This window comes from Nicrophorus vespilloides, unplaced genomic scaffold (assembly GCF_001412225.1).
Source record: "Nicrophorus vespilloides isolate i.1.1-1 unplaced genomic scaffold, Nicve_v1.0, whole genome shotgun sequence".
Lineage (NCBI taxonomy): Eukaryota > Metazoa > Arthropoda > Insecta > Coleoptera > Silphidae > Nicrophorus > Nicrophorus vespilloides.
The window spans coordinates 57,362-70,439 of record NW_017100085.1 but is presented as its reverse complement, the minus strand read 5'-3'; the positions used below and the strand labels follow the sequence as shown (position 1 = coordinate 70,439).

Here is a 13,078-nt window from a genome sequence, read left to right as displayed (position 1 = left end):
CTTTTTAAAGCTTTTTCTTAATTCGTGGCAGTTAATTGAACACGATTCGAGATTCCCAGAGGTGAACAAAATTTCTTGGAGTGATTAGTTAATTAAGTTAATGGGAATTAATGGTTATTGCTTTTATCAAGTGTGTCGCAACGCCTCGAGTTTCACCAATACTACTGTAGATAAAGAACTGTGCGATATTCATTTATTTGTTGTTATTCCCAAGGAAACAAATAGAAATTGTTGCATGAGGTAACTATGTTTTTAGGAGGGGCAGTTACGGAGGTGTCGTTGGTGGGAGTTTGTCATACGGAAACGCACGAGGTTCTTCTAATCCAAACAGCAGTCAGGTGGATGTAGGCGTGCGATTCGCATCGACTGCCTCTCCGAATCTAACCTAACCTCATCGAGAGACGACGGCCTCTTCCAAGTAGTTCTCCCGATCGCGTTTATTTCTGATCGACATTATAAATTACCACCGTGATTCATCCTGACAGTGGCGGTTCGAGTGATGCAGAGATTCGACAATGACTTCAAAGCGAATTCTCTTCTATAGATAGTACAGAGTCGAGGCACATATAAAAACTCGGGCTCGTACCTACATGCATTTTAGTGTACCTAGATGTACCAGATAGTCGAGATCCTTTGAGGGTTTCATCGTTGACCATCATCAGCATCATCCCGAAGACATCCACTAGCTATGACTGTCACGTACACCGCGGAAGTAGCCACATGCCGTGGATTGGGCTGCTTCTTGAAGCTGCTCAGAAGGTAAGAAGTCACAACACAAACAAACCATCACCATGCAAATTATTCCGAAGGTTAGCGTGATTCGAAGAAAGGAAAAGTGTGGGTCGTTACATTGAACCGTATAATTTGACTTTAATTGATTGCATAGCGTAACAGAACATGCTCGACCAAATAAAAAATAACACACCACTTTGATAACTGTGGTCACGACTAAATTTAACGTGGATTTTTATATAGTTACTTCAGATTTGTCATGTTCTTATTCAGGTAACAATTTGTCTGCAGACGAATACAAAAAAAGATGTGACATAATCTGGGAAATCACTCTTGTTAGTTCTAGTAATATAACAGTCTATGAGTCATCATCCACTAAGTGGGTTTTCGTATCAAAGTGATAAAAGTTAGTTCTACAAACTTACATCTTCAGTGTTCTTAAAATTGATACCTTTCTCATTAATTTACAACAAATTGAATACATCTGTTTGTTACCTGCATTGGTAGTACATTAGATGATTCGTTTAATTTAAACTCTAATTGGTTCTTAAGTGTTTATACATTTGTTGTATTTAAGAAATTTTAATTTTTCAAAGTTTAATTTAAACTAATATAATAGTATCAGGAAATTTGCAAATTTTGTAAATTACCTTTGATTCAGTCATTGTTATTTCGACGAGTTGGAATTTCTAATGACTTTAATTTTATACTTGGAACAAATTAAAACTGTTGGTCGATAGCCAATTGGGGTCTTCGACCTCCAACAAACTTACCAATATACACTTTCACTTACTGAAATGTTCGTACATGTAAAATATTAAATATTGCAATTATCTATATAAAAAAATGAATTTTCAATGCTTCCTTTGTACGCACAACTAAGATAAGATTACCACTTGCTTAAGTAAAAGTGCAGTTTGAACTAAAACATCATTTTAATTACATTAATCTAGAATTTGTTGATTGAAAAACAATTTATTTTTATATACTTTAAAACATTATAGATACAAAAATTAGTTTGGATTTTAGTAATTTTAAACTCATTAGAATGAGATTAAATTAAAGTAAACGTCTATCTGTGCTTGTTCATTCTTCTTTGCTAAAATCCATGAATCATCTACTTTAGTTTTGTCTAATTATAAAGATTATGCTTAACTCTATAAGTATATTTTAGACCTTGAGATTTTTTTTATCAATGCATTTTTTTACGTTTAACAAATTTTGTTATGTAATGTTTTCGTAAATTAGAATCAATATAAAATTTCGAAATCTACCAAAAGAAACGATTTTTTTCTTGAAATTCTTTAAATCAAGATTTTCTCTGTAAAGTAACTTATCGAGTTATTTTCTTAGATAATAGGGACGATAACGATATGGAACAATGAAAGCCCTTAAAATTGATTAGATGAGGGAGGTATTACCTAAATCTGATAAAATGTAATTAAAAAAAAGGAAAACAACTTAAAAATTGAAACGTTTTCTAGTAAAGTAAACATAGTAATCATCGCGCTACGAAAGAAATAATATCGTAATTGATATGACATTAGTTTGTTTTATAAATATTCTCGCAAATTAAGCATTTAAAACAAACAATCATGTAATATTTTTAGAAAATAATTGTATGTCTGTCTGTAGGCACAACATTGGACAAGAGCCAAATGAATTTTCGATGGAACAAATGTATTGTTATAATGGAAATTCACTGTATAACTTGATACAAAAAACGTAATTTTGGATTAAACTCATTTTATTATAGAGTCAAAACAATTATTCAGTGAATTATGTGATTATATTTATAAAACGCATGGAACTGATGTAATTTCTACATGCAATGAATGAATAATAATTATGTAAATTGAAAACTTTCATTATTGCATAAAGAATGTACCGAGATTCTTAAGTACATTTTTTATGAACTAAATAAATATGTGTTTAACTTTATTATTATTGACTCTAACAGTAAAATAAATAGGAAATATAACTATAAAATGAAACACTTTACACGTTTTTACAGTGTAGAATCGATAAATTATAGGACGTTTTATGAATTCGAACAAAAACATTCGTTTATTTTCGGAAGTCGTGGCTGTAAAGTTTGTATTAATAATTTAATAAGTATTGGAAATTAAAACTTTTATAGGAAAACAAAGCGTAATTAAACAATGAACTTTACTTCCAACAGAGTTTTCTTTAAATAGTTGCAAGTATATTTATAGAAATAGATTTGCTTCTTCAGACTTCTCAATGCAATGTCAAGTACCTGAATATATTAATAGGTAAAACAAAACGTGTTTTATATCAATTTTTAATTAAACTGCATTATTTATTTATGGAACTATTAATTTATGAAGAATTACGCTTTGGATTTTGGTAATCAATGTTGTAATTATTTGCATTTTTGTAAGTTTCAAACATTTGTGATGTTTTTTTGTACTAGATTTCTAAAGTCGAATATCATTTGGATAAAATCTCATCCTTGGTGAAATCCTATAAGTCGTGTTTAATTTGCTTCGAAAATATACCGAAATGGCAATGAACTACTTAATTAAATTGTATACTCTGACGTGAATAAGTAATATTTACCAAAACGCGTCTATTTACAACACATTTCCTACAATTTCTATTAATATACTTGACGCAGACTATAATAGTTTCCTAAAAAGATATGCAAAAAAAAGTCTTATGAATATATGACTTTCAAGCATCAATATTAACGTCACTTTTCGTAGAACTACTAGTAAGGTAGATTTACTGTAAAGTTATTCTTCTAAAGATAGTTTAATGCTAATTGATTAATAACAAGTGTATTCCAAGAAATAACCAAGCCATTTATTTTAGTTGCTTTTTTATATTTACTCATGTTTATGTTCCAATTAAGTTTTATTGTTTGGATGGAAACACGCTCATTATCAGCTGATTACAAATTGCAAACTCGCATGACTGTCTGGTTTTTTTTTCATCCTTGTCCGGTCTATGGAAATTGTAACAAGAACAACAATCATTTCTATGAAAACAATGTATAGAAATTCATGTTTCTAGTATATTTTTATATAATTTTAGTTGGAAAATGTTTGGAACGAAAACAGAACAGAATCGATTCGCTCGTTGTTTATGATTTTCTCCAAAAAAACGTTTGCATGCTACAATCATTAACTCGCAACAATTCTGAACGAAAATGACCTTGTTAATTTACTGTTCAATTCGTAAATTACAAAAATTACATGTTTTCTTTCATTGAAGAGAAGATGAAGAGAAATTGTTAATAGAATAACCTTGATTGAGAGCCACAGATGTTTTGTGATTTTTGGTATAACGTTTTTAAATCCGTGTATATTACTGTAAAAACTGACGCATGACGAAAAGTGTGAAATTTACGTAATTGTAATTAAAACTGTTCGTTTCTCTATTTTAAAACACTTTTAATTGAATTAAATCGAGAACTTTCAATTACATTTGTTACACCTGGCAAATGTCCATCCAGACAGGATGTTTGGCAACTGACGAATATAAAATTACCTGAACTCGTTTTATAATTGTGAGTTTTGTTTCATTACTAAAGCTAATTTAAATACATATTAAAAATATGTAAATACAATTTGAACATTTATTTGAAATGTAGTAAAAAACACACACTACATTTCAAATAAATGTTTCGAGATGTTATGAATTGAAATGAAAGCGTGTTTACAGCTTCGTCAGATTATTTATGAAACATTTAACTGCACACTTATTTATATTTCTCAATGGATCGAGACTTTCATTCAAATGTTTTGTTAGTTTTATGACACGAATGATGGAAATAAGTAAATATTTTTAGATTTATCTCGAAATTGTATTTTCGTATGTAGAAAGTGTTACTTACGTTGGAATACAAATTAATGGAAATTACATATGATTTGCAGGGTTCAAAGGCCAATTTGTTGATGAAGTTGTACTGAATGTAAGGCTAGCCTAGCTCTAATCAAAATGCCTTGTCATATAATCAAATATTATTGTAAAGATAATCTTGGAAGGAAATTAAATATTTGCATAATTTTATTTAAATGGATATTTCGCCTAATGATAGCTGATTTGATTATTTACAAGCCTGTGGAAGCATTTGCATCTCAATTTTGCATTTGCATCAAAAGTTATCAGCGATGAAATTGAAACGTAATAGTGAGATAGTCTATAGCTAATAGTGAGATATAGCTAATAGTGAGATAGCCCAATATTTGAGCGAAAAACCAAATGTGGCTATTGTTAGAGCACTCGAACACCTCAATGTGAATAAATCTTTCGTGTCTCTAACCATAACACGTTATAACGAAGCTAGTAATCCAACAAAATGCTATTTTGGAGGTCGGAAAAAACTACATCTGTGGTAGAAGTGGTTCGGAAACTTAAGGCACAGTGGAAGACAAATGTCTACTCAGCTGAACATATCCATAATAACCATGCAACAAATACTCAAAATCGAACTCAAAGTGAAGCCTTACAAGTTCCAAAAAGGACAAGATCTCACCGATGTTAAAAAGAAAACTAGTCTCGATATAGCGAAGGAGCTGTTGCGCTTGCACGAACACAGCCGATTACAAAATATCGTCTTGTCTGATGAGAAAAATTTCCCAATTGAGAAATTCGTAAACAAACAAAATGATTGAATTTACATAGAAGAGAGATTAATCGAAAATTTAGACATTGAATTGCCATTAGAATTCTTCGTGATTGAAGGAAGAGTGAACCTGCGGAATCTTCCTTCAATCACGAAGAATTCGCTTGTCGACCAACTCAGAACTATTCGCGTTTATGGTAGCCATATGGAAAATTTGAAGTGAATTCAAAAAATTTAATTGTTTTCCAACATTTTTTGCTTGTGGTTCAATAAAATTCAATTTCAAATAAAAAAAAATACAGCGTTGCACCCTGTACATTTGCTTATATCTTTCAATACATCAACTGCAGTGATAAAAGCAACAAGTTGTATATTTCAGATTTCATTAATTAGTAGGAATTAATTGGCACGTTTATAAACTAGCAATGATAGTTTGCTATTTTATTGCTTTAGCACAAAAACTTGTTTACTATATTATTACGTAATTCTATAAATAGATTGAAACATAAAAATGGTTTGAGTATATTGACCCTATAATATTTGATCTGAGTCCATTTAATATCAATCACTGAAAGGACATAAAGTAAATTGATTAATAGAAATTGTTGTCTGATATATGAAACATCTTTCTATACACTTTTGGGTACAAGTATTAATAAATATGAATATTAAATTTTGTATTCTAAACTGTAATAGCAATAAATCATTTTTTTTAAATCTTTAGTTGGATATGACTGAAGTTGTTTTTGTAAAATTATATTCGATTGCGATTCAAATATTTGCATTATTTAAATATTGTTAATTCATTGTTATGTAATCGTCGTCCACTTTTTTTCCTCATCGTAAATGTACTCATGCGATTTGATTTCGATACATGTAGTACGTCATTTCCTGAATCACTTTTCCACATGGTTTAAATCGGTGATGCTCTGTCATCTACAAAACAGTAGTAACTACTATTCCGATTTAATATGAAGATGAGAAATTGATTATAAGCTTTAAAATCACTAATTAAAGCAAATTATGTTTTAAGCGTTTCCAGTATGCAAATTTACATAATGATTCATTTATGCCAAACAAAAAATGCGAAAAAAATGTAATTTCACATGAACTAATATAGTTATTATATATTGTCTTATTTAAATTATTGCTTTTAATAAGTAGATATATAAAATTCAAAATAACAATGAAAGAAGTTACAAAGATAAAAATAATATAAGTAATTGCACTTGAAATGAAATGATCTACAAGTCAATTGCAGTTGGCTGAACATCTGTAGGTCGTGGAGTAATGCCACCGTTTTTACCTGCCAAATTTGTACTTTTGGTTTAATTAAAGTGAATAATGTATATGTTCTGTGAAACTAGTAATCCTAATTAAATTGCTTGTTTGTATGACTAAACACAACTAATTGAACTGAATTTTGATACAAACAATGAAATGAATTTGCTAATAAATTATGTAATTACTCAAGAGTATTCACGTTTCAGGGAATAACTTAACACGCATTTATTGAGCAATTATCGCCGAATGAAGTTTACAGATGTAATCCAGGCTATTCACCTGCACGAAACTGTTATATCCTCTTTCATATGCATATATTTGTTTGCTACGCAATCGATATGTTTGGTGTAAAAAAAACAAGTTCTGTCTGCGATGTCTCACAATCTATTTTTATGGCAATTAGTATGACGAAACGACATGTTTCATTATCACACAGAAACTCAGGTTTTCGGTTATTGCGAAACGTTAGCACTCAAAATTGCCCACGCGTTGATTTCCGCTTGATTTACAGATTGGATTTTTTTTATTTACTCATCGCTCGTTTACACGCATCGATAAAAATGTACTCTAAACCAAATTATCAAACATCAAGTGTACGTATAAAATGTACCAAAGTTTATTTTTGTTTCTGATATTGTTGTGTATCCGTCAACAAACAAACAAAGAAGAGTGGACACATTATATTTATGTAAATCTTATACTATATTATGTCACCGTTTGCTGCTGTATGTGTATAGAAAAATATGTTAATATCTTACATAATAGCAATAGGATATTATTAGAAATTTGCCATTGACCTTTTTGGTATTAAATAATTTACAATTTTAATGCGCTACAGAGATCACACATATAAACAAAAAACACGTGCTCATTCTAAACGTTATTGTTGTGTAACTTTTCGGTCAGTGGCATTATTATTCTCTCTTTTTAAGACAATTTTTGTTATTTGTTACTAAGGAAATAGTAAATAACTAGACTATTTTAATAGATAGTATACATAGTATGCATTACATAATACTTACCCCAAATATTTGTTTATAATTAGTAGTTTCTAACACTAGTTTTTAAACTAAGTAAAATTAGACAAGTAGACATGAATCTGAATAAGAATTAATTGTCAAATTGACATTTTTCTTTTTTTGTTTGTTTTTGTTTCATAATGGCTACTATTAAAGTATATTGTTTCTATGGAGATTTAAACATTATTTATAATTGATTTCCAAAAAAACTGACTGATGTTACAAGATATTTTTTTAACTTTATTATAATATTAATATTCTGCCTTATAATATACATGCGAATTTGAATCTTATCCTAATATCATTAGCAAAAATCGAATTGCATTTCACGTTGGCATTGCATCCCGAAGCTCTAAATATTTCTTAAATGTCAGCGACCGTTCCTTTGGCATGGAAAACTCAAGTTTCAACTAACTAGAACACGATATGCTACCAATGATTTATATGATGCTATTAAAAAAAAATAATTTATCGAGTTTATGAAAGAATCTCTTTTTCAATCGGAACCATACTTGACATAGTTTCTTAGCAACATAACTTATTTATAATTGAATTCCTATCCTACGCTATAAACATTATGTATATTTTTTTTAAAACTGCTAATGAAAAAGGTCACTTTGTAAATGCGAAACGCAACGACCTTTCCAATTATAACATAATCAATTAAAGTTCTAGTTACATTGTGAAGCGTTTTTATAAAAAATAAACTATGATCTCATTTGTTTCAGGTGGAGAGGAAGTATATACAAACTTGTATGGCTGGACCTGCTGTTGTTCCTAATACTTTATTACAGCTTAAATTTAATGTACAGATTTATACTGAATGAAAACCAAAAAGTGTAAGTTTTCTTTTGTCAATTGGTGTTTCTTGATCGTAATTTGTAAAATTATTATTTTAGTATTTTTGAGAACGTCGTTCAGTATTGCAAAAACTACAGTGATCTCATCCCGCTTTCATTCGTTTTGGGCTTCTATGTCTCAATAGTGATGACCAGATGGTGGAACCAATATACGACAATCCCATTTCCAGACCCTCTGGCTGTATTCGTAAGCGCTACAATTCATGGTAATGTGAGTATATATACCAACAAAAAAAACGATATTTAAATATGATTTAATGCGATAATTCCCATCAGCTTATAATCTCAATGATTGATTTTTGATTATAGTAAGAGTATTTGCACAGTATATCTGTTTGATGGGATTAAATATCGTTAAAATCAATGCTGTTTCTGTGTAAATCAATACTATTTTAGTATGTGAAATTGTGAGAAGAAACGAGTATGTACTAAAAGCCTTTTGTTTGTAGGATGAACGGGGAAGGGTGATGCGACGCACAATAATGAGGTATGTGTGCCTCTGTGTGACGATGATGTTCACTATGATAAGTCCGCGAGTGAAGAAGCGTTTCCCAACGTTAGATCATTTCGTGGAGGCTGGTCTTCTCCAGCAGAGCGAGAAACACATCATCGCGGATTTGAATCAAAAGTTTCCGAAATACTCGAAGCATTGGTAAGTTGAACGGCAAACGAATCGCGTCATTCGAGTCAATATTTGCTTTGATTGCCTGCACATACGAAAACACATTTGTATAAACGTATTATTTCATCGAAATCGTAACCTACTTTTTTTTGCAGTCAATATTACTTCAAAATTATTTAATATAAATTTCTGATATTCATAGTTAACTTTATTAGATAAATTGATTATAATCTTCCAGAATATTTACTACATTATACGTTGAATGATAAGGTTTACTTACCTTTTACCTGTAAAGGAATGTTATTTATCAGTACAAATACCTTGATAAAAGAAAATGCTTAATCTCTAAACTACGTTTTCAGCAAGATTCATATCCTATTTTTGCCTCTCTAAATTACGAAATAATTTTTTTTTTAAATATTGTTGCAATTTTCATATTATTTCTTTTGGACTTTAGAATGTGTAGACTGTAATTAATTAGTACTCGTCGGGTATTTACGTATTCGAGTAGAAAACAATATTTGTCCATGATTTAGTAATAATTCTTGACGTAATGAAGTTTCTTCATAAGAATCTATATGTGTCTAATCTTAATATGATTTTGATATTAGATTTTAATCCAGACGAATTCTAATATGCATTAATTATTGTTTTAGGTTGCCGATAGTTTGGGCATCAAGTATAATAACAAGAGCACGAAAGGAAGGAAGAATCCGGGATGATTTCGCTGTGAAGACAATGATCGACGAACTGAACAAGTTCCGTGGTCAGTGCGGTCTTCTGCTGAACTTCGACACGATCAGCATCCCTTTGGTGTACACTCAGGTATGTCGTATATACAAAGTAGCCCAGTTTATCGTTGATTGCAATTTAGGAATTTCATTTTTGTTTTTCTCTTTTTGTTTCCGGGTTTTTAGACAGTGACTTTAGCCGTGTACAGTTACTTTCTAACGACTCTAATGGGTCATCAATGGGTGGAACATAGTGAATACAAATTTGACCTCTATTTTCCAGTCTTCACTCTGCTCCAATTCTTTTTCTATATGGGCTGGCTAAAAGTGGCGGAGTCGCTGATAAACCCCTTCGGGGATGACGACGATGATTTCGAAATCAATTGGATGATTGATCGAAACCTGCAGGTAAATCATACAAATGGCATAAGTATTTATCAGTGGATGATTGTATTTTTTTTTTGTAGGTTTCTTATCTTATTGTTGATGATATGCACCATGAGCATCCCGAGCTGGTGAGGGATCAGTATTGGGACGAGGTGTTTCCTCCTGATCTTCCGCACACTTTGGCCTCTGAGCCGTTCAAGGAGCAGCATCCTCTTCCTTCGACGGCAAATATCGCTTGTTCTCCAACAGGACACGAGATCAGCGGTCCACCGACTTCGGTGAAGATCGACGACGACATGCAGAGCGGAATCATGTTCAGCGTGAAGACGGATGGTGGCATGAAACGCGGCGGCAACTCGCAGGCCAGCAACTTAGGTAACAGCGTACCTGGTAAGGAAAATCTGTTCATTATTAACCCAAACCTGAAAACCACATTTGGATCTTATTTCATTATTATGATTTTGCAATTTGTAAGGTAGAGTTTTTGCAAATATTATTTATTTGTTGGTGGTTTGCTTCTGTACTTGTCACATTGTCCAAGCTTATTTTCAATCTGTGTTCCCATAATTTCAATCTATGTTATTGTAATTCTATTAATAATTTCACAACTAGGCCCTTTTTAAATCACTATTTCAAATTCAGCATTTGGGATAATTATACTTGACCATAAAACTTAATGTAACTAATCCAATTAATCCTCGAAATTAATCGAAAACAAACAAATAACCACTGATTATCTTCAAATTAGATTCCATACAACGAGTTGCATCTGTAACAAGCATGATTAAGAAGTTCTTCAATCGAGAAGATAGTCGAATGGATTCAAGGACTGGAAGTCGAAGAGGATCGACGGTCGAGCTGAACAACCTGGTGCCTCCAAAAACTCCTACCGCTATGAAGATCACTGATCAGATCATCGAGGAGCTGGACGAGCAGCAAACCTTGACATCAATGCGAGAGGCTCAGGAGCAGAAACCGAGCGTCTTCGGAATATTTGGACCTCCACCCCCGTCTCAACCAGTCCAAGTACCGACAAGGTATTATTGTTATATTAATCCATCCACCGATTTTGAAATATTTCATTTTTTCTATTTTCCAGATCTGCATTCGCATCTCGCCAGGAATCTCATACCTCTGCATACTCGAAAGGCTCTGCTCCGCTGAGCGAAATGGACAATATTAGTATAGGTTCGGAAACTATAGATGGTTCGGACGTTGAAGATTGCGATGAATTTAATAAATTGAAAAAACGCAGATTGGACGAGAGAAAGAGCAGGTCTGTATTGCATTTACGTAATTTACTTAATTGAAAATATAATTGAGACAAATTGAAGACTAAGTTTAAAATTACTCTAATACAATTGTATCTGCTAAAATTCTAAATGTTTCAAATATATTTTCAAACTCAAAATCGTTTTCAACGTAACCAATTAAAATCTTCATTAACTTTCGAATTGATTTCTAAATTCCATCTATCCAATGCATGATTTTACTTCTGTGTACTTAAATTATTGAATTTTCCACTAAATATTTTCAGATAGATATATTCATCTAAATCCTATTTCAACGTGTTTTATTACTATATATTTTTCGGAAGTTGAAAATTTGTAAATTCTATATAATTTTGTTTTTCTTTCGGCTGACGTTTATAACAATCAAATTAATTTTACATGTGAACAGAAATCTTCATATTAAATTACAATATGAAGATTTAGGACTCTACAAAACTTCGAGCTTACCGTAAGTGTTTTATGCACGAGACTCGTATTGTCTGTCTTATAGTAAGCTCAAATCCTCTAAGAAAATGTATCGTGAATTAGGAAACAACTATTGGTTACACCACAAGATTGTTGATTGTTGCTTTCTTTGTGTAGTATATTTCTTCCTTTTCCGTATAGTACGTTTGTATAATTTAGATTGTAATAAGTAAAATAACACAATCTGCATCAAAACTCTATTCTATTCAATCTTTTCTTCTTTTCTTTTTTGTAGAGAGAAATTGGTCATCTTACCAGCAAACTCTATATGAACTTCTTCTTAGGCCAGTTTATTAGTTCTTTATCCTTGCACTTCGTTCACTTCCGAACATCTTGTATTAAACCATTTATGTCTATTCAGGTTGGTGTTAAACTTGGCTAGGTCAATGAGTAATAATCCAGGGGAAGGAGAAGGCGAACTGCTGATGGGCAAAGCCCTTTCCGGACAAAGTCCGCCAATCATTTCGAGGATGGACAGCAGATTGGCGCGATCGCTGAGCGGTGGCCAATGCCACATGGACATTCTTCTGGATGAAGAGAGGAGGAAATCACAGGACTCGACGGATGAACCAAGAAATGATCAACTATAAAAAACAATACTGCATTGAGCTGAACGCAAGTTCTCCTCTCGATCCGAACCTATTCAACGATGTGAACGCAGCGCAATTATTAAATAGGATACGTTTTTTTTAAGTCAATTATTTTTTGTTCGTTTTTTTCCTTTTTTGTACTAGATATTAATTAGGACGTGCTATATATTATACTACTAATGAAAGTTTTGTGATTTTAATCAGGTAAAGAAACTATTTATACAACTGTTACATACATATATTAATCGTTGTTGGAGATTCGTCGTCTGTCCTGCATCTTACTTACTACATTCATTGGATTTACTTGGAATTGCTAATAGAAAGTGCCTTCGATTATAATTATTTTTAATGCTTGTTTCTTTATATCAGCGAATCAAACATACAATTAATTCACTCAGTATTATTTATTAAATTGTACTTGTAAAATTTGGTTGTAACGCCAATGTGTATAAAATTAAGTAAGAAAAACGTTGTAAATATATACATAAACAAATCTATTTAA

The 13,078-nt window shown here is 31.5% G+C and overlaps 1 protein-coding gene across 4 annotated transcripts; it reads left to right on the top strand.

The window, feature by feature from the left end:
• Window positions 1-324: 324 nt before the first annotated feature.
• Window positions 325-13,014, top strand: LOC108567176 (bestrophin-4). Of its 4 annotated transcripts, none has more exons than XM_017927503.1 (10): window positions 325-759; window positions 8,358-8,468; window positions 8,529-8,700; window positions 8,939-9,141; window positions 9,768-9,936; window positions 10,029-10,250; window positions 10,310-10,604; window positions 10,978-11,266; window positions 11,329-11,505; window positions 12,348-13,014. In XM_017927503.1, the coding sequence occupies exons 1-10, from the start codon at window positions 689-691 to the stop codon at window positions 12,574-12,576; spliced, it is 1,938 nt and encodes a 645-aa protein (XP_017782992.1). In that variant the 5' UTR covers window positions 325-688; the 3' UTR covers window positions 12,577-13,014. The 4 variants fall into 4 exon arrangements, with proteins under 4 accessions (XP_017782992.1, XP_017782991.1, XP_017782993.1 ...); XM_017927502.1 differs by having other exon boundaries at window positions 10,310-10,619; XM_017927504.1 differs by lacking the exon at window positions 12,348-13,014 and adding an exon at window positions 12,222-12,338 and having other exon boundaries at window positions 10,310-10,619.
• The last annotated feature ends 64 nt before the right edge of the window (window positions 13,015-13,078 follow it).

What these genes read in the sequence shown, in the direction of transcription:
- LOC108567176 (XM_017927502.1), top strand. Translation starts at nt 689, where the DNA reads ATGACTGTCACGTACACCGCGGAAGTAGCCACATGCCGTGGATTGGGC. An exon ending in CCGAAATACTCGAAGCATTG is followed by an intron (nt 9,142 to 9,767) that starts GTAAGTTGAACG and finishes TTATTGTTTTAG; the next exon opens with GTTGCCGATAGTTTGGGCAT. An exon ending in CCAGTCCAAGTACCGACAAG is followed by an intron (nt 11,267 to 11,328) that starts GTATTATTGTTA and finishes TCTATTTTCCAG; the next exon opens with ATCTGCATTCGCATCTCGCC.